At 39.9% G+C, this 21,535-nt stretch overlaps 1 protein-coding gene across 4 annotated transcripts in view; it reads right to left on the bottom strand.

Moving 5' to 3' along the window:
* HOOK3 (hook microtubule tethering protein 3) overlaps positions 1–21,535 on the bottom strand; it is a 133,311-nt gene that overhangs the window by 75,540 nt on the left and 36,236 nt on the right. For all 4 annotated transcript variants that reach the window (XM_034966029.3, XM_034966031.3, XM_055116525.2 and 1 more), the window contains exons 5-6: positions 11,263–11,395; positions 4,254–4,321 (exon numbers count right to left, since the gene is read on the bottom strand). In XM_034966029.3, the coding sequence (XP_034821920.1) occupies positions 4,254–4,321; positions 11,263–11,395 (201 nt within the window). The remainder of the gene's footprint in view (positions 1–4,253; positions 4,322–11,262; positions 11,396–21,535) is intronic.

Genomic DNA, 21,535 nt, shown 5'->3' with positions numbered 1-21,535 from the left:
TTGGTACATACTGGGTACTCAATAAGTATTTGCTAAATGAATATGCAAATAATAGACATATTAAAAATCTAATTTGGATTCTCTTTTACATACAACTTTATATCTTGTTCTGGTCATTTGACATTTAAAATTTTTTCCTTCTGTCCTAAGATACCCTTTTACACATTTTTATCAACTATGTAATATTCCATCATATGGACATACCACAATTTAAACACTAGCTTACTAATGGATATACATTGTTTTCATATTTCTGTTAATATAAAATAGTTTGATAAACATTGTTGTGTCCAGTCTTGGTCTGAGTTTTTAAATAATTCTTTGGGATAGGTTCATAGAAAGTCACTTGGTCACAGATTTAATTTAAAAAACATTCCTGGTTATAGATATACCACCTGTTATTATAGAAAAATTTAAAAATATAGAAAAGGGTAAAGAAAATTCAGCTATTTGGAGAGTTAACATTAAGCAAGTTTATTTGTTTTCCCTCATCTTAATTTTTATTTTTGACAGAAATGGGATCATAATATTGTTCATGTGCTTTCTATCTACCTTTTTAAACCTAATATGAGCTTTCCCTTATGTCATTAAATATTTTTCAAAGATATGCTTCAATGCCTATGTAATATGCCAGTATACTGGTATACCATAATTTATTTATCCATTGCCCTACTACTGGGTAGTTATTTCTAATGCTTCAGTACTAGGAAATAATACTGAAGCACACTATATTGAAGGGATACGGCACAATGGTTGTAGGTATGGGCTCTGCACTGCTTAGACCTGAGTGCTATCTCAGTCACTACTTCTATGCGAACCTGAGCAAGTTACTCAAACTCTCTGTTTCTTTTTATAAAATGAAGACAATAACATACACCTCACAGGATTGTAGTGAATTTTCCTTTATATTGTGATAAATATACGTAACAAAAATTGCCATTTTAACCACTTTAAGTATAAATTCAGAGGCATTACTTGCAAGTGTACAGAAATTTAAATGGAATTTGCTAACAAATGGAAATTGCTTACTCACAGCCCAATCTAGTATATAGTAGATGCTAGATAAATGCTTGTTATGACTACTATTATGTATCTTTGTATTTTACTTTTTTTTTTTTTTCTGAGATGGAGTCTGGCACTATCACCCAGGCTGGAGTGCAGTGGCGCAATCTCAGCTCACTACAACCTCCGCCTCCCAAATTCAAGCCATTCTCCTGCCTCAGCCACCCAAGTAGCTGGGATTACAGGTACGTGCCACCACGCCCGGCTAATATTTGTATTTTGAGTAGAGACAGGGTTTCACTGTGTTGGTCAGGCTGGTCTTGAACTCCTGACCTCATGATCCACCCACCTCAACCTCCCAATGTGCTGGGATTACAGGCATGAGCCACCGCGCCTGGCCGTATTTTACTTTTTTTTTTTTTTTTTTTTTAGGATAAACTCCTAAAAGTAGAATTACAGGATCAACTACACTAAGGCAGAATGGTTGGCGGTCCTCTTATTCTTTTCCCTGCTCTTGCTTAGTAACAGAAGCCTGGAATTTTGGTTGGGTCCATGACTATCTAGAATAAGGACCCCATTTCCCAGACTCCCCCATGTGGCTAGGTGGGTAATATCTGGCTAACAGGAGTGAGAATTCCTGCAAATTTACTTGCAGGAGGTGGATAACTCATTCCTCAATCCTTTCTGCTGGCTAGAAATATAAACGTGAAAGCCAGCACTGCACCACTAGCTGGGAATCATGCATTAAGAACGGCACAGCAGCAAGATGGAAGAAAGCTGGGTTCCTGATGACTATAGAGCCTCCACACCAACCCAGGACCACTTGAGAGCAAATTAAACTCATATCTTGCTTGGGTAACTGTAGTTTTGGTATTTTAACATAACCAATCTAATCTTATATGATATAAAAGGGGATAACATTTTTAAAAGATATACCAGTTTGCATTCCTGCCATCAGTGCTGACTGCTAAACCAATGAACTCTTTAAAAGCTTTGCTGGGTAATAAAGAATTTCCCTAGAGATAGGAGTTGTCTTTGCTATTCACAGTGGGCCCTTAGATAGTTTAAGCTAAGGAGATGACTCCAGATGGCAGCTGGCCACTCCAGAAAGACCAATCATGTGATTAGAAGGTTGGGGCTTTGTTATCGGCCTGATCTCTGGGAAACAAAGGAGGCTGAAAATTGATTTGGACATCATGGTCACTGATTCAATCAAACATACCCATGTAATGAAACCCCAACAAAGAATCTGGATATAAAGGCTCAGGTAAGCTTCTCTGGTTGGCAATACTCTGCATATTGCTACCATGGGGTGGGGACAAAACAAAACTGCATTTGGGACCTTCCCTGACCTCACCCTATGCATTTTTTGGTTTAACAGAAACTTAACAATCCAGAAATGCATTTAATTTGATTTGTATCCACTTGCTGTAATAAAGCTGTTATCATTCCTGACTTCTGTGAGTTGTTCTAGTAAATTACACAATGTACAGGGATAGTGGGAATCCTTGAATTTGTAGGCAGTTGGTCAGATGACAGGGTGGCCTGGAGACCCCTGAGCCTGGAGCTGGTGTCTGAACTGTAGGCAGTCTGTGGAGAGTGATGCCTTTAAATCTGTGAAGTTTGGCCCAACTTTGGGTAGTTGGTGTCAGAAGTCGTTGCAAGATTTTTTAAGCACAATTTCATCTTAATTTGCATTTAATTGAATATTTTTCATGTTTTTCTTTTGTATTTTTCTTTTTTTTTTTTTTTTGAGACGGAGTCTCGCTGTCGCCACGCTGGAGTACAGTGGTGCGATCTCAACTCACTCCAACCTCTGCCTCCTAAGTTCAAGCAATTTTCCTGCCTCAGCCTCCCGAGAAGCTGGGACTACAGGCATGTGCCACCATGCCCAGATAATTTTTGTATTTTTAGTACAGACGAAGTTTCACCATGTTGGCCAGGATGGTCTCAATCTCTTGACCTTGTGATCCACCCACCTTGGCCTCCCAAACTGCTGGGATTACAGGTGTGAGGCCACCGCACCCGGCCTGTCTTCTGTATTTTTCTATGTTAGGTGCATATTCATGTCCTGCATACGCTTTTCTATTTCTCTTAAGGGTTTCTTCCACTGCTTTTATGATTAAAAACATTCTCACATCCTGAACTTGACCAGCTATTAGTCTCTGTTTTATTTTTACTTTTACAGTTTTATGTTTTACATTTAAAACGTAAATATTCATCTAGAAATTGCTTTGGGAATGGCTGGAGGTGAAGATCCATTTTCTGCCAAACAGGAAACCACCAGTTAAGTGTGAGGAAGACTGCTGGTTTAAGATAGATATTATTTGGCCGGGCGCCGTGGCTCACGCCTGTAATCCTAGCACTTTGGGAGGCTGGGGAGGGCGGATCACCTGAGGCTCAGGAGTTCGAGACCAGCCTGACCAATATGGTGAAACCCTGTCTCTATTAAAAATACAAAAACTAGCCAGGCGTGGTGGCATGTGCTTGTAGTCCCAGCTACTCAGGAGGCTGAGACAGGAGAATTGCTTGAACCTGGGTGGTGGAGGTTGCAGTGAGCCAAGATCACACCATTGCACTCCAGCCTGGACGACAGAGTGAGACTTGGTCAAACAAATAAATAAATAAATAAATAATAGATATTATTTATTATTAGCTTTAGGAATTAGTCTGCTATTACTATTTCATTAAGGGCACTTTAAAAAATTAGGAATAGTTGGCCGGGTGTGATGGCTCACGCCTGTAATCCCAGCACTTTGGGAGGCCAAGGCGGGCAGATCATGAGGTCAGGAGATCAAGACCATTCTGGCTAACAAAGTGAAACCCCATCTTTACTAAAAATACAAAAAATTAGCTGGGCGTGGTGGCACACACCTGTAGTCCCAGCTACTCGGGAGAGTGAGGCAGGAGAATCACTTGAACCCAGGAGGTGGAAGTTGCAGTGAGCCCAGATCGCACCACTGCACTCTAGCCTGGGTGACAGAGTGAGACTCCGTCTCAAAAAAAAAAAATTTAGGAATAGTTATATCTATACCTGCAAAATAAATGTTTAAGATTTAAATAAAATTGGAAAATTTAAATGAGTATGATTTTTTAGAATAAAAACAAGAGAAGCTATATCATAAATGCAAAGTAAAAACTCTTTAAAAATGAGCAGGAGAATCTCTTTTAAAATTTTCCACTTGTATTATTCATACTCATGTTTACTCCTTTAATTTTTCATAAACTATAAGCATGAAGCTCCAACATACCTCTTGAATGGCTGTCATGACAACATGTTGAACAGATTCCTCCATCATCATAATGGCTTGGATGTACTCTGAAAACAAGAACAATCTGGAATGTCACTGTTCAAGTTAAAGATGGTCAAGGGAATCAAGGCTCATACTTCATAAATTCTTATAAGTCGTTTCCCTGTGTTTTGATTCCTCCTAGGAATCCCACATACACCATTAAATGTATTGGTAAAGTCGGAAAATCACACTATTTATCTTTCCTTAAGATCTTTTCTTGCCTTTTCAACATTCCTTCTAAAGTTGAGGCTACAGCTACAGGTCACGAGAATGGAATATTGGCATGAGTATGTGCCAATGTAAAACGATGAAATGGTAAAGCCTGAAACCAAGATGGAAAAATCTCTGTATTACTTTTTTCTAAAATCTAAAAATTATCTTTCACATTACTCTTTGCTATGCAGTTAAAAAAAAAAAAGCTTTGAACTCTGTGCTTTATTTTTATGTGACATCAACGTGCTGCATTATTCTGCCTTAATATTTCCTTTTTTTTTTTTTTAGACGGAGTCTCACTCTGTCGCCAGGCTGGAGTGCAGTGGCGCCATCTCGGCTCACTGCAACCTCCGCCTCCCAGGTTCACGCCATTCTCCTGCCTCAGCCTCCCGAGTAGCTGGGACTACAGGCGTGCGCCACCACACCCAACTAATTTTTGTATTTTAGTAGAGACCGGGTTTCACCATGTTGGCCAGGATGGTCTCAATCTCTTGACCTTGTGATCCGCCTGCCTCGGCCTCCCAAAGTGCTGGGATTACAGGCGTGAGCCACCGTGCCCAGCCTGGCTTAATATTTTCTTCTACAGCAAACAAAAAAAATGAAACTGAGAGCTGCTTAGGACAAAGAATTGAGATGAATTTAAGTTACAAATTGATACCATAGTTAAACAAATATTGTATAATCCCAGGCTTTAAAATAATTATTGACTGGTCTAAGGGTAGTGAGTTATCACAATTGACTGTTCACAGTTACAGATGGAACTCCTTGTTCTACTACTTCCCCCTTCTCACTAAGTCACTTGACCGGTCAAACACAAAAAATAAAATGATCCACACCTCCAATAAGCTAAAGCAGCAACTCCATCAATCTCATCCTCACCACTGCCAAAAAACAAAAAGATCTCTTTGTTATTAGTAATGACAAACTTGAAAACAATTTCTTGCCTTTGCAATAAGAAACACGTAAAAGAGTAAAGTAATTAGGAAATTTTAGGCTCAACCTACCTCTCCAACCCCATACATCCAAACAACATGCACAATAAAAATCTCACTCCTTGAGGTAGTATATGAAAGGGTCTTACCATGAAACTGTCAAAGTACTCTTTTGACAAGAGATTCATGTATTTGAAATGACAACTGTAATCCTCTACCCAACACAGGATTTAAAATAAATGAGGTATTTTTACAATACTATTAAATTATGACTTCTGGTTAATGCTAAAGCTTTAGTTTATCAGAAACATGTTTTTAAGGAAGTATTGCCCTAAGGCTACTTGTACCCAATCGATTGTTTGGTTATAAGTACAAATATACATAACACAACTAAATCATAGGCATTGTTCTTAGGCCAACAGGAATATCATAACTTAATCACTATTTAGTCAAAAAAGAATTCCTTTAGTCTGAGCTCAATTTTTGGTTTTGTTTTCTTAATGAGAATCACCCTATGAGTGTTGGAATACAGAAAGGGAGCTTTTAGATGTTCTGTTCAAAAGTATCAAACACAGAATTCAAAGGCTATGGAGAAACCAGCATAGGTAGGATGACTAAACAGCTCTAAAAGTAAGACTGTGAACATGGAAGAGAAGAAGCAGTGGCACTGATAATGGGGAAGGAGAATTTAATGACAGCCTATTGAAAGTGAAGGAAATAACAGTGGACTCGAGGGGTGAGGGGTTAGTAGGTGTGAGAGGGGAAGCGTTAGTTAAGAAGCGGTGTTGCCACGTCAAGGCCCTTCCCCGCGAACACCGTAAAATGCTAAATGATAAAATGATGATGAGAACTAAATTACTGTACAGTTTTTTAAATAAAAAAATTTATGAATCTTTAAAAGTCCAAAATACAAATGATGTGCTATTACCGGGTGTGTGTCTATGAGGCAATGCTGGAGAATGAGATTTGCTATGTGAGGTAGCTTATCCTGAAGCCTTCACTGTTTAAAATTCACAGCATAGTTTATCACAGGGAGTATTAAGTTTAAATGTGGAAGAAACATGAATTTTTGTCCTTGTCTAGCTTCTCACAGGTAGGAAGTATTGGGCAAGTCACATAACACTTACAAGTCCCAGCTTCCTAGTCTGTAAAAACCATTTTTTGGTACCAGAGAGAAGGGAAATAATAAATAATTATTATTAGTGTGTCTTCTACTACTAATCTTTGTTTTTTCAAACTTACCACCATTTTATTTGCCCCAATTTGAGAAGTAAGATAGCCAAGACAAATGTGCACTGAGTCAACATCCCTAGCAGATGCTCCTCACTTCTTCTAATTAGGAAACACATTTAAACATAAGCCTCTTTTAATCTGTACACTGCTTTATGGAGTACAAAGCACACACATACACACACACACACACACAATTTCATTCACTCCTCATGACAACCAGCTTTTACATCCTTATTTTGCAGACAACAACACAGGCTAAGTATCTCATCCCAAGCGAGTCAGGTAGTAAACAGCAGAACTGCTTTAGTGAGTTTTACGTTATATACCATAAATATGCAGTGACCGCTAATATTTAACCACTCAGACACTCATGTACTTGATTCTTAGCACTCTACTATGTTCCTGAGAGCAGAGGATGTCCTAAATCTAGACAAATGAGATGTTAAAATTTTGTTCAATAAGTTTCCATCATTTATACAATTTTGGGGGGAAACTCAATCTAGGTGTTTATACAGAACATTTGGTCTGAGTGAGAACTTCAATAAATATTATAATTGACTATCTTCTTTCCCACAGGAATATGCATATAGGTAACATCTTTGTCTTTTCCTAGTCCTATTCTGTAGTAAATACAATTAGCTGACTCTCAACAGTTGTGCACTTCCAAAGACCCCCTACATATTAGGAGAATTCCAGAAGTAAATGAATTTCCTAAAAGGATACATAAGAAGTTATTATCTGATATCAATCAACTTCAATTAAATAATTTCTATTTTTCACCTTAAAATCGAAGCATCTACTTAGAGATTTAATGTCTCAAATCTTAGGTATACCAATCTTCTAATCTTTGACAGAACACTTGTTAGACACTCCAGGAATATACATAGATCACAACTGCAGAAAATTCCATATTTAATTCTTGAGCTAAACTGAATAAGCAAACTAAAATTTACCTATAAGAAAATGGTGGCCAGGCGCAGTGGCTCATGCCTGTAATCCCAGAGCTTTGGGAGGCCGAGGCAGGCGGATCATGAGGTCAGGAGCTCGAGACCAGCCTGACCAACATGGTAAAACCCTGTCTCTACTAAAAGTACAAAAATTAGCCGGGCATGGCGGCACGTGCACCTGTAATCCCAGCTACTCAGGAGGCTGAGGCAGGAGAATTGCTTGAACCTGGGAGGCAGAGGTTGCAATGAGCCGAGATCACACCACTGGACTCCAGCCTGGGTGACAGAGCGAGAATCTGTCCCAGAAAAAAAAAAAAAAAGAAAGAAAGAAAGAGAAAATGGTATGATAAAATAGGAATGGGGCTAGAGAAAAGAAATATATTGTTTTAAAAAATACTGAATTGGAGACCAATAAAATTAGTCATAACTTCAAGAAAATAATGCTATTATTAAACTTACCATGGAACACCAAAAAAGTACAAACAACAAGTTAATAGAAATCTGTTTTGCACTATAAGGGGTAAACAGTGGGGAAACAAGAAAAAAACCTTTGGGCTTAAAAAAAAAATCCATCGTCTTCAACATAAGTAATAGTAACATACTGTGCTGTCATCACTTATATTAGCCCCTATCTCCTGCCGTATTTTCCTTCATCCTTTTCTCACTATACTCCAATTATAGTGTGGTGGGTTTTTTAATTCCTCAGAGATAACCTAGGTCTTTCCTACATTCAGCTTCTACTATTTACATTACTCTTAACCCATTGTCTTCCATAGCTTTGCTTAAATAACTTCCCTGACCCCAAACCCAGGCTGTCCCCCTTTAAGCTGCAGCTGAGGAACACTCACCTCTGCGTTCATCATACGGGTATCTGTGGCATTATTTAATGTCCTTCCGCTCAAGTTCCTTGAGGGCAGGTACTTGTCTGTTCTAACACTGTGTTCCTAGCCCCTAGTAATGTATAAGTTCAATATTTATGAAATAAATTGAATATAGAAGAGAAAATGAATTTAAGGTAAAATTTATCTGCTTTATTGCATAATAAATTTGAACTACAGCTTTTAGAAAACAAGTGATTTCTATGCAAATCAGTAGTTGTCAATAGAGAAAAAAAGCTATTTAAGATTAGATAAGCACTTTGGAAGAACTATAAAAAAGATATTAATTATATTATTATCTATATATCAAAGCTGGTCTTCAAGTAACTTCAACAAAGTTCAAATCTGTCAACTTGGACTTGCTGTACACACAAAAATACACTTAACTAACAAAAGCTGTAAATTAAAAGTTAACTTACTGAGAATAGCCTTCTCTAATTCTATGTTAGTGGTTTTACTAATTTACATTCTATTTATTGATAAAATAAATATAATCATTGAACACCACCTAATGACATTTTAAAAACTGCGGCTACCTTAAAGTTCACAAAAGCACACAATAAAATAACTGAATGAAAATGTTTTAAAATACTATATATAGGCTGGGGTGGTGGCTCATGCCTGTAATCCTAGCACTTTGGGAAGCCAAGGCGGGTGGATCACTTGAGGTCAGGAGTTTGAGACCAGCCTGACCAACATGATGAAACCCTGCCTCTACTAAAAACACAAAGCATTAGCCAGGCATGGTGGTGCACATCTGTAATCTCAGCTACTCAAGAGGCTGAGGCAGGAGAATCGCTTGAACCCAGGAGGTGGAGGCTGCAGTGAGCTGAGATCATGCCACTGCACTCCAGCCTGGGCAACAGAGCAAGACTCCATCTCGAAAAAATAAAATAAAATAGAATAAAATAAAATAAAATACTATATGTAAAACTTATAATGTTTTCATGTTTCCTAGTAATAACTAATGTTTTGTGAACCACTACTATGTGCAAGACACTGTACTGTTCTATATACATGATCTCATTTAGTTTCCACAATAACCTTAGGAGGTAGGTACTATAATGAATCTCTATTTTACTAAAAAACTAAAATACAGAGGTTAAGTGATCTACTCCAAGTCCTTGAGATTGCCTGCGAGAGGTGGAAACGAGTTGAAATTCATGGGTTGATGCACACTGCAGCTCATGCTCTTAATCTCATATTTCAATGTAATAATAATGATATAATATATTGGGTCATTTCAGCTCTGGGAGCTTAAAATGGGGTATTTTAGATTGCAATACAAAGGACATGGGAAAAAATAAAAGACAGTTTTCAGATTTACATGCTTAGCGAGAAATTTTTCTAGCAGTGATAGATACCATTAAGTTATTTTATTATTTTTTTTTTCTGAGAAAAAGTCTTGATCTATTGCCCAGGCTAAAGTGCAGTGGCACAATCTTGGCTCAATGCAACCTCCGCCTCCCAGGTTCAAGTGATTCTCCTGCCTCAGCCTCGCAAGCAGCTGGGATTACAGGCGCCCACCACCACGCCCGGCTAATTTTTGTATTTTTAGTAGAGATGGGGTTTCACCATCTTGGCCAGGCTGGTCTCAAACTCCTGACTTCGTGATCCACCTGCCTCACCCTCCCAAAGTGCTGGGATTACAGGTGTGAGCCACTGCGCCCGGCCCCATTAATTTTACAAGCCTGTTTATCGATGTGAAAATTAATCCCAAGGTTTTCCAGGTTTTTCAATGTTTTCTTGCCAGAGTATGTTACTACAAAATATCCTGTGGCATTTTTCTCTTTTTTTGAGACAGGGTCTTGCTCTGTCGCCCAGGCTGGAGTGCAGTGATGCGATCTTGGCTCATTGCAACCTCTGCCTCCCAGGTTCAAGTGATTCTCATGCCTCAGACACCTGAGTAGCTGGGATTACAGGAGTGTGCCTCCACACTCAGCTAATTTTTTTTTTTTTCTGGTAGAGATGGGGTTTCACCATATTGGTCAAGCTGGTCTCCAACTCCTGGCCTCAAGTGATCCGCCCACCGTGGCCTCCCAAAGTGCTGGGATTACAGGCATGAGCCACCGTACCCAGCCTCCTGTGGTATTTCTAAGAGTTTTACAATTATTTAAAAATAAATGAAACAATTTTGATATATGTAATACTATTCCTTCCTTTAAAAGATAGTCAAGGCACTATCTAAAATTTAAGTCAGAGAGTGATTTCTTAAGGAAAAGTATCTGCCAGATTTTGGGGTACGAAACCCAATTCAAAATTTATTTTTATTAAACATTGCATATAATGATACTCTTCCCTCTCTTTTTCCCCACAGTAGAGGCAAACTTGCAAATGTTTTCCAAATACAATATGCCTAAAAAAAGAAAAAGGAGAAGCTGAAGGCATCTGTTATAGATATATGTTGGGAAGGCAGACCTAAATATCTATTAAACTGCTGTATGTCTCTGCTCATTTTTTCCAGATTAGGTAGATGTTGTCAAATTAACAGCAAATTTCACTGCATTCAGTGTAGTTATCTACTCGAGGAATTATGTGGTATTGCACAAAAGAAAAAATATCACCCCAGTTAAATTTATTTTAATGTGCAAAATTCATTTAAGCTTAAAAACAAATTACTAGTAAAACTGTAGAAAATGGCATTCTTTGGGGGTGACCTTAAACAGATGTTACTGTTGGTACTGGTGATTTATATATAAAATATAAAATATACATTACTTTCCTTCATTATTTTAAATGCAAACACTAACTTGAAACAAATTACCTTGCTTCTGTTCACAGTTCACAGCACAGCCTAAGATGAGCTGAAGCATCCTTCCAAGCTCTGCTGCATCAGAATGCTCCCCAATAAGGTTCACATCAGGAAGGGTAAAGTCATTAATTTGCTGTCCTAAAATCTGAATGGAGATAAAAGGATTATAATTGCATTTACATTTATATGACCAAAAAAAAAAAAAAACTTGATCGAGGTTAGTTTGTTATTACCAGAAACTCATTGCCAAGGACAGAGTGATTATGTTCCATTTCACTCCCAATTTCTATTTCTACCTCCCATACCTAAATCATAACTATCTTGAGTCACAGCAACTTAGTCCCTACTCTGGTATGTGGCACGTACATCGAGCAAAAAAAACAAAAAAGAAAAAAACAAAACAAACAAACAAAAAAACCCTGAGTACTCCAAGAAGAAATAGGTGTATACTCTTTGAAGAAGTAGAACTAAAATGGTTATGAACTAGGGGGCACCAGAAAGAGCTAAGATTAAATATAAATTCATGTCCCCAACAGTAAGATTCTCACTAGCCACCTTCACTCCACTTGATTCCCAAAACACTGGCAGCAAAATACCTACGTCAGGAAGGAGCATGAAGGATTTCTTTATACGGAAACTGACTGTTCCCACATGAAATGATTCATATGCAGACAAATGGGCAGGTCTCTGCCTGACAATCCTACAGTGAAATGTACCACTCCAAAAGCACCCCCAACTCAGATTCCAATCAGCTTTTGATAGTGGTTTACTTTTAAATGTCAACAACCAACCAAGGACCATTAAAACATTTGAGAAGTCTCCAACATTAAAAATAGGCAAAAACAATGAAAGCAAACTCAGAAAAAAGCAAATAATGAAGCAAATGAAAGAAAATAAAATTTTAAACATCCTATAACTAGATAACATACAGGTGGTAAAACTATCAACACAAACAAGAAAACAATTATTTAAAAACCTGGGAATCATGGTTTTCCCTGGATAGGAGGTGAGGAAAGAGGTTGTGATCAAGAAGGTAAACACAAGCCCTGGTAGGTGCTGGTGACATTCAACCAACCTATGTTACATGGCTGTTCACTTCACAATTACCTTTAAAATGTACATATACATATGGTATGCTTTTCTGAATGCACTTTTATTCTACAATGAAAAAGTAATAGGGGTTTTGGAGGAGCGGGACTGGTATTTTACTTTTTCTTTCTTTATTTTTTTGAGATGGAGTTTTGTTCTTGTTGCCCAGGCTGGAGTGCAATGGCATGATCTCGGCTCACTGCAACCTCCCAAGTTCAAGCTATTCTCCTGCCTCAGCCTTCCAAGTAGCTGGGATTACAGGCGTGTGCCACCACACCCAGCTAATTTTGTATTTTTAGTAGAGACGGGATTTCACCATGTTGGTCAGGCTGGTCTCAAACTCCTGACCTCAAGTAATCCACCTGCCTGGGCTCTGAAAGTGCTGAGATTACAGGCGTGAGTCACCGTACCTGGCCAAGATTGGTATTTTAGATGGATGGTCAAAGAAGCCCTCTATGCTAAGTCAAAAACTGAGCAGAATCCTGGAATGAAGAGGCAGACCATACAGTTATAGGTGGGGGGATACGACACAGAGGTTACCATGGGCAAAGTCGTCAGGTAGGAGTGCACTTGATAAACTCCAAAAACAGTAGGGTCCTTCCCCACACTTGGCTGGGGAAGGAGTGGAAGACAAGGTCCAGGGGTCAGGATGGGGGAGGCATGTCACTTAGGTCCTCATAAGTTATGTCAAGGATGTGAGTTTTATTCTAAATAATAAGGAAAACAAATTGAATTAAATGAATAGAAACATACCACCAACCAGATTAAATTAAAATTTTCTCCTTGAATAGGAAAATCAATTCCTAGAAGGACATAAAAGAAAATACTGGCCAGACACAGTGGCTCATGCCTCTTTTTTTTTTTTTTTTTTTTTTTGAGACGGAGTCTCGCTCTGTCGCCCAGGCTGGAGTGCAGTGGCGCGATCTTGGCTCACTGCAACCTCTGCCTCCCGGGTTCACACCATTCTCGTGCCTCAGCCTCCCGAGTAGCTGGGACTACAAGCGCCCACCACCACACCCACCTAATTTTTTTTTGTATTTTTAGTAGAGATGGGGTTTCACCGTGTTAGCCAGGATGGTCTAGATCTCCTGACCTCGTGATCCGCCCACCTCAGCCTCCCAAAGTGCTGGGATTACAGGTGTGAGCCACTGCGCCCAGCCGGCTCACGCCTTTAATCCCAGCACTTCGGGAGGCCAAGGCGGGCAGATCACCTGAGGTCAGGAGTTTGAAACCAGCCTGGCCAACATAGTAAAATCCCGTCTCTACTAAAAATACAGAAATTAGCTGGGTGTGGTGGCAGGAGACTGTGGTCCCAGCTACTTGGGAGGCCAAGAGAGGAGAATTACTTGAACCTGGGAGGTGGAGGTTGCCAGTGAGCCGAGGTCGTGCCACTGCACTCACTCCGGCCTGGGTGTCAGAGTGAGACTCCATCTCAAAAATAAGTAAGTAAGTAAATAAATAAATAAATAAATAAATAAAATAAACAAAATGAAAAGACCAAACTTATGTTTGATTGGTGTACCTGAAACTGACAGGGAGCATAGAACCAAGTTGGAAAACACTCTTCAGGATATTATCTAGGAAAACTTCCCCAACCTAGCAAGACAGGCCAACGTTCAAATTCAGGAAATATAGAAAACACCACAAAGATATTCCTCAAGAAGAGCAACCCCAAGACACATAATCATCAGATTCACCAAGGTTGAAATGAAGAAAAAAATGTTAAGGGCATCCAGAGAGAAAAGTTGGGTTGCCCACAAAGGGAAGCCCATCAGACTAACAGCGGATCTCTCTGCAGAAACCCCACAAGCCAGAAGAGAGTGGGGGCTAATATTCAACATTCCTAAAGAAAAGCATTTTCGCTCTCCCTCTCCCTGTCCCTGTCCCTGTCCCTGTCCCCACGGTCTCCCTCTCCCTCTCTTTCCACGGTCTCCCTCTGATGCCGAGCCGAGGCTGGACTGTACTGCTGCCATCTCGGCTCACTGCAACCTCCCTGCCTGATTCTCCTGCCTCGGCCTGCCGAGTGCCTGCGATTGCGGGCGCGCGCCGCCACGCCTGACTGGTTTTCGTGTTTTTTTGGTGGAGACGGGGTTTCGCTGTGTTGGCCGGGCTGGTCTCCAGCTCGTAGCCGCGAGTGTTCCGCCAGCCTCGGCCTCCCGAGGTGCTGGGATTGCAGACGGAGTCTCGTTCACTCAGTGCTCAATGGTGCCCGGGCTGGAGTGCAGTGGCATGATCTCGGCTCGCTGCAGCCTCCACCTCCCGACGGCCTGCCTTGGCCTCCCAAAGTGCCGAGATTGCAGCCTCTGCCCGGCCGCCGCCCCGTCTGGGAAGTGAGGAGCGTCTCTGCCTGGCCGCCCACCGTCTGGGATGTGAGGAGCCCCTCTGCCTGGCTGCCCAGTCTGGAAAGTGAGGAGCGCCTCTTCCCGGCCGCCATCCCATCTAGGAAGTGAGGAGTGTCTCTGCCCGGCCGCCCATCGTCTGAGATGTGGGGAGCACCTCTGCCCTGCTGCCCCGTCCGGGATGTGAGGAGCGTCTCTGCCCGGCCGCCCCGTCTGAGAAGTGAGGAGACCCTCTGCCCGGCAACCGCCCCGTCTGAGAAGTGAGGAGCCCCTCCGCCCAGCAGCCGCCCTGTCTGAGAAGTGAGGAGCCCCTCCGCCCAGCAGCCACCCCGTCTCGGAAGTGAGGAGCGTCTCTGCCCGGCAGCCACCCCGTCCGGGAGGGAGGTGGGGGGGTCAGCCCCCCGCCCGGCCAACCGCCCTGTCCGGGAGGGAGGTGGGGGGATCAGCCCCCCGCCCGGCCAGCCGCCCCGTCCGGGAGGTGAGGGGCGCCTCTGCCCTGCCGCCCCTACTGGGAAGTGAGGAGCCCCTCTTCCCGGCCACCACCCCGTCTGGGAGGTGTACCCAATAGCTCATTGAGAACGGGCCATGATGACAATGGCGGTTTTGTGGAATAGAAAGGGGGGAAAGGTGGGGAAAAGACTGAGAAATCAGATGGTTGCCGTGTCTGTGTAGAAAGAGGTAGACATGGGAGACTTTTCATTTTGTTCTGTACTAAGAAAAATTCTTCTGCCTTGGGATCCTGTTGATCTGTGACCTTACCCCCAACCCTGTGCTCTTTGAAACATGTGCTGTATCCACTCAGGGTTGAATGGATTAAGGGCGGTGCAAGATGTGCTTTGTTAAACAGATGCTTGAAGGCAGCATGCTCGTTAAGAGTCATCACCACTCCCTAATCTCAAGTACCCAGGGACACAAACACTGCGGAAGGCCGCAGGGTCCTCTGCCTAGGAAAACCAGAGACCTTTGTTCACTTGTTTATCTGCTGACCTTCCCTCCACTATTGTCCTGTGACCCTGCCAAATCCCCCTCTGCAAGAAACACCCAAGAATGATCAATAAAAAAATAAAATAAATAAATAAAGAAAGAAAGAAAAGAAAAGCATTTTCAACCCAGAATTTCATACCCAGCCAAACTAAGCTTCACAAGTAAAGGAGAAATAAAACCCTTTACAGACAAGCAAATGCTGAGAGATTCTGTCACCACCAGGCCTGCCTTACAAGAGCTCCTGAAGGAAGCACTAAATACGGCAAGGAAAAACTGGTACCAGCCACTGCAAAAACATACGAAATTGTAAAGACCATCAACACCATGAAGAAACTGCATCAACTAATAGGCAAAATAACCACTAGCATCATAATGACAGGATCAAATTCACACATAATATTAACCTTAAATGTAAATGGGCTAAATGCCCCAATTTAAAGGCACAGACTAGCAAATTGGATGAAGAGTCAAGACCCATCAGTGTGCTGTATTCAGGAAACTCATCTCACATGCAAAGACACACATAGGCTCAAAATAAAGGGATGCAGGAAGATTTACCAAGCAAATGGAAAGCAAAAAAAAAAAAAAAAAAAAAAAGCAGGGGTTGCAATGCTAGTCTCTGATAAAACAGACTATAAACCAACAAAGATCAAGAGAGACAAAGAAGGCCATTAGGCCATTACATAACGGTAAAGGGATCAATTCAACAAGAAGAGCTAGCTATCCTAAATATATATGCACCCAATACAGGAGCACCCAGATTCATAAAGCAAGTTCTTAGAGACCTATAAAGAGACTTAGACTCCCACACAACAATAGTGGGAGACTTTAACACCCCACTGTCAATATTAGACAGATCAATGAGACAGAAAATTAACAAGGATATTCAGGACTTGAACTCAGCTCTGGACCAAGCAGACCTAATAGACATCTACAGAACTCTCCACCCCAAATCAACAGAATATACATTCTTCTCAGCACCACATTGCACTTATTCTAAAATTGACCACATAATTGGAAGTAAAACACTCCTCAGTAAATGCAAAAGAACAGAAATCATAACAAACAGTTTCTCAGACCACAGTGCAATCAGATTAGAACTGAGGATTAAGAAACTCATTCAAAACCGCACAACTACATGGAAACTGAACAACCTGCTCCTGAATGACTACTGGGTACATAACGAAATGAAGGCAGAAATAAGTAAGTTCTTTGAAACCAATGAGAACAAAGACACAATGTACCAGAATCTCTGGGACACAGCTAAAGCAGTGTTTAGAGGGAAATTTATAGCACTAAATGCCCATAGGAGAAAGCAGGAAAGATCTGAAATCGACACCCTAACATCACAATTTAAAGAACTAGAGAAGCAAGAGCAAACAATTTCAAAAGCTAGCAGAAGACAAGAAATAACTAAGATCAGAGCAGAACTGAAGGACATGAAAAACCCTTCCAAAAAAAAAAAAAAAAAATCAATGAATCCAGGAGCTGGTTTTTTTTTTAAAAGATTAACAAAATAGACCACTGGCCAGACTAATAAAGAAGAAAAGAGAGAAGAATCAAGTAGACACAATAAAAAATGATAAATAGGATATCACCACTGATCCCACAGAAATACAAACTACCATCAGAGAATACTGTAAATACCTCTATGCAAATAAACTAGAAAATCTAGAAGAAATGGATAAATTCCTAGACACATACATCCTCTAAAGACTAAACCAGGAAAGAAGTCAAATCCCTGAATACACCAATAACAAGTTCTGAAATTAAGGCAGTAATACCTTACCAACCAAAAAAAGCCCAGGACCAGATGGATTCACAGCTGAATTCTACCAGAGGTACAAAGAGGAGCTGGTACCATTCCTTCTGAAACTATTCCAAACAACAGAAAAAGAGGTACTCCTCCCTAACTCATTTTATGAGGTCAGCATCATCCTGACACCAAAACCTGACAGAGACACAAGAAAAAAAGAAAATTTCAGGCCAATATCTCTGATGAACATTGATGAAAAAATTCTCAATAAAATACTGACAAACTGAATCCAGCAGCACATCAAAAAGCTTATCCACCACCATCAAGTTGGCTTCATCCCTGGGATGTAAGGCTGGTTCAACATACTCAAATCAGTAAACATAATACATCACATAAACAGAACCAATGACAAAAACCATACAATTATCTCAATAGATGCAGAAAAGGCCTTCGATAAAATTCAACACCCCTTCATGCTAAAAACTCTCAATAAACTAGGTATTGATGGAATGTATCTCAAAATAGTAACAGCTACTTATGACAAACCCACAGCCAATATCATACTGAATGGGCAAAAGCTGGAAGCATTCTCTTTGAAAACTGGCACAAGACAAGGATGTCCTCTCTCACCACTCCTATTCAACATAGTATTGGAAGTTCTGGCCAGGGCAATCAGGCAAGAAAAAGAAATAAAGGATATTCAAATAGAAAGAGAGGAAGCCAAATTGTCTCTGTTTGCAGATGACATGATTGTATATTTAGAAAACCCCATCATCTCAGCCCAAAATCTCCTTAAGCTGATAAGCAACTTCAGCAAAGTCTCAGGATACAAAATCAATGTGCAAAAATCACAAGCATTCCTATACACCAATAACAGACAAATAACCAAATCATAAGTCAACTCCCATTCGCAACTGCTACTAAGAGAATAAAATACCTAGGAATACACAACTTACAAGGGATGTGAAGGACCTCTTCAAGGAGAACTACAAACCACTGCTTAAGGAAATAAGAGAGGACACAAACAAATGAACAAATATTCCATGCTCATGGATAGGAAGAATCAATGTTGTGAAAATGGCCATCCTGCCCAAAGCAATTTATAGATTCAATGGTATCCCCATACAGCTACCACTGACTTTCTTCAAAGAATTAGAAAAAACTACTTTAAATTTCATATGGAACCAAAAAAGAGCCAGTATAGCCAAGACAATCTTAAGCAAAAAGAACAAAGTTGGAGGCATCACAATACCTGACTTCAAACTATACTACAAGGCTACAGTAACCAAAACAGCATGGTACTGGTACCAAAGCAGATATACAGACCAATGGAACAGAACAGAGGCCTCAGAAATAATGCCACACATCTACAACCATCTGATCTTTGACAAACCCGACAAAAACAAGCAATGGGAAAAGGATTCCCTATTTAATAAATGGTGCTGGGAAAACTGGCTAGTCATATGCAGAAAACTGAAACTGGACCCCTTCCTTACACCTTATACAAAAATTAACTCAAGATGGATTAAAGACTTAAATGTAAGACCTAAAACCATAAAAACCCTAGAAGAAAACCTAGGCAATACTATTCAGGACACAGGCGTGGGCAAAGACTTCATGACTAAAACACCAAAAGCAACTGCAACAAAAGCCAAAATTGACAAATGAGATCTAAGAAAACTAAAGAGCCTCTGCACAGCAAAAGAAACTATCCTCAGAGTGAAAAGGCAACCTACAGAATGGGAGAAAATTTTTGCAATCTATCCATCTGACAAAGGGCTAATATCCAGAATCCACAAGGAACTTAAACAAATGTACAAGAAAAAAAAAAACCCCATCAAAAAGTGGGCGAAGGGTATGAACAGACACTTCTCGAAAGAAGACATTTATATGGCCAAAAAACATACGAAAAAAAGCTTACCATCATTGGTCATTAGAGAAATGCAAATCAAAACCACAATGAGATACCATCTCACACCAGTTAGAATGGCGATCATTAAAAAGTAAGGAAACAATAGATGCTGGAGAGGATATGGAGAAATAGGAATGCTTTTACACTGTTGGTGGGAGTGTAAATTAGTTCAACCATTGTGGAAGACAGTGTGGTGATTCCTCAAGGATCTAGAACCAGAAATACTATTTGACCCAGCAATCCCATTACTGGGTATATACCCAAAGGATTATAAATCAGTCTACTATAAAGACACATGCACACATGTTTATTGCAGCACTATTCACAATAGCAAAGACTTGGAACCAACCCAAATGCCCATCAAGGATAGACTGGATAAAGAAAATGTGGCACATATACACCATGGAATACCATGCAGCCATAAAAAAGGATGAGTTCATGTCCTTTGCAAGGACATGGATGAAGCTCAGAAACCATCATTCTGAGCAAACTATCACAAGGACAGAAAACCAAACACCGCATGTTCTCACTCATGGGTGGGAATTGAACAGTGAGAACACATGGACACACGGAGGGAACATCACCCACTGGGGCCTGTTGCGGGGGTGGGGGGCTAGGGGAGGGATAGCATTAGGAGAAATACCTAATATAGATAATGGGTTGATGGGTGCAGCAAACCACCATGGCACGTGTATAGCTATGTAACAAACCTGCACGTTCTGCACATGTATCTCAGAACTTAAAGTGTAATAATTAAAAAAACATATGAAAGTAAAAAAAATCTATGATTAATATTCTCATAGAGATAAGAGAAACATATTCATAAGCAAGAAGAGGATATAAAAGTTACATCCAGAAAACATAAAGCGCTCTTGCAAATTAAAAATGTGATAGCAGAAATGAAAAATTCAACAGGCAAGCTAGAAGGTGTATAATCATCTCAGTAAGTAGAGCAAAAACACAAGAGAGAAAAAACGAGAGAAAGGGTTGGATAATTAAAGGATTAACCCAGGCGGTTCAATAGCTAAATAGTTCAGAAAGAGGATAAAGTAAAGAAAAATAAAGTAATAAAATAAATAAATAAATAAATGAGATAAAATAAATAATAATAAGATGAAAATTTCCTAAAACTAAAGCTAGTAGGCATTCAGATTTTAAGGGTGTGCTAAGTGCCAAGCGCAATAAAACAAAAGAAAAGAACAACAAAAAAACTCCTTCTCATACCAAAGCACAGCAGCATGAACATGGAGATAAAAAGGACCTAAAAGGTCCCAGAAAGTGAACAAGTTACCAACAGGGAGTGGGAGTCCACATGAGAGATGTCAGCAGCAGCACTGGAAGCCACAGGGCATGGAGCAATGATTTCAAAATACAGAGGAATGACTTCCAACCTGGAATTCCATATTCAACTAAACCACAGTGTAAAGAGAACTAAGATTATTTTCAGATTTGTGGGGCTTAAAATAAGTATCTCTCATGTATTTTTCTGAAGATGCCACTGGAAAATGGGCTCTACCAAAACATGAAAGTAAACCAAAAAAGAGAAATACACCGAATTCAGCAAACAAAATAAGATAGGAGAAAGACAAAGGAATTCCCAGAAGGAGGGTGAAAGGCAATGACAGAACCATGAATTTATTCTTCTTGTTTATCCTAGAGTGAATAACCTTATGTTTTGCTGCAGAAATGTTAATATAATGGAATAATGGTGTAACCCCAGGCCCCACTGGGTTATTTACACAATACGTAGTGTATGCATCATGTTACCTTTCTAAAAATCTGAAAAACTCTGAATTCCAAAATGAATCTGGCCTAAAGGATTGGGATCTGAAATTGTGGACCTACATACACATTTTTATAAACACATTTATGTATATTCATGTAAAACTGGTATCATATGGCATATACAATCTCACACTTTTATATTATTAAAGAATATTTATAAATATGTATTTTCATGGCTGAATGGCATTTGTCCTACAACATGTTTCATAATTTTCTATTGTTAGACCTTGGGTTATATTCAATTTTTGCCTACTATGAAATAATGATGAGGTGGATAGCCTAATGTAGTTCTTAAAGACCAATTTCTAGAAATAGAACTATGGTGTCAAAGGGGTGTGCATTTGCAAAATGTTTAAATATATAGGCAAGTACCTTCATCTAGTTTATGAAGTATAACACATAAAATGAATTACTAAATGC

This window comes from Pan paniscus, chromosome 7 (assembly GCF_029289425.2).
Source record: "Pan paniscus chromosome 7, NHGRI_mPanPan1-v2.0_pri, whole genome shotgun sequence".
Classification (NCBI taxonomy): Eukaryota; Metazoa; Chordata; class Mammalia; order Primates; family Hominidae; genus Pan; species Pan paniscus.
Note: the sequence above shows the minus strand (reverse complement) of the source record. Positions and strands in the feature narration are given on the sequence as shown.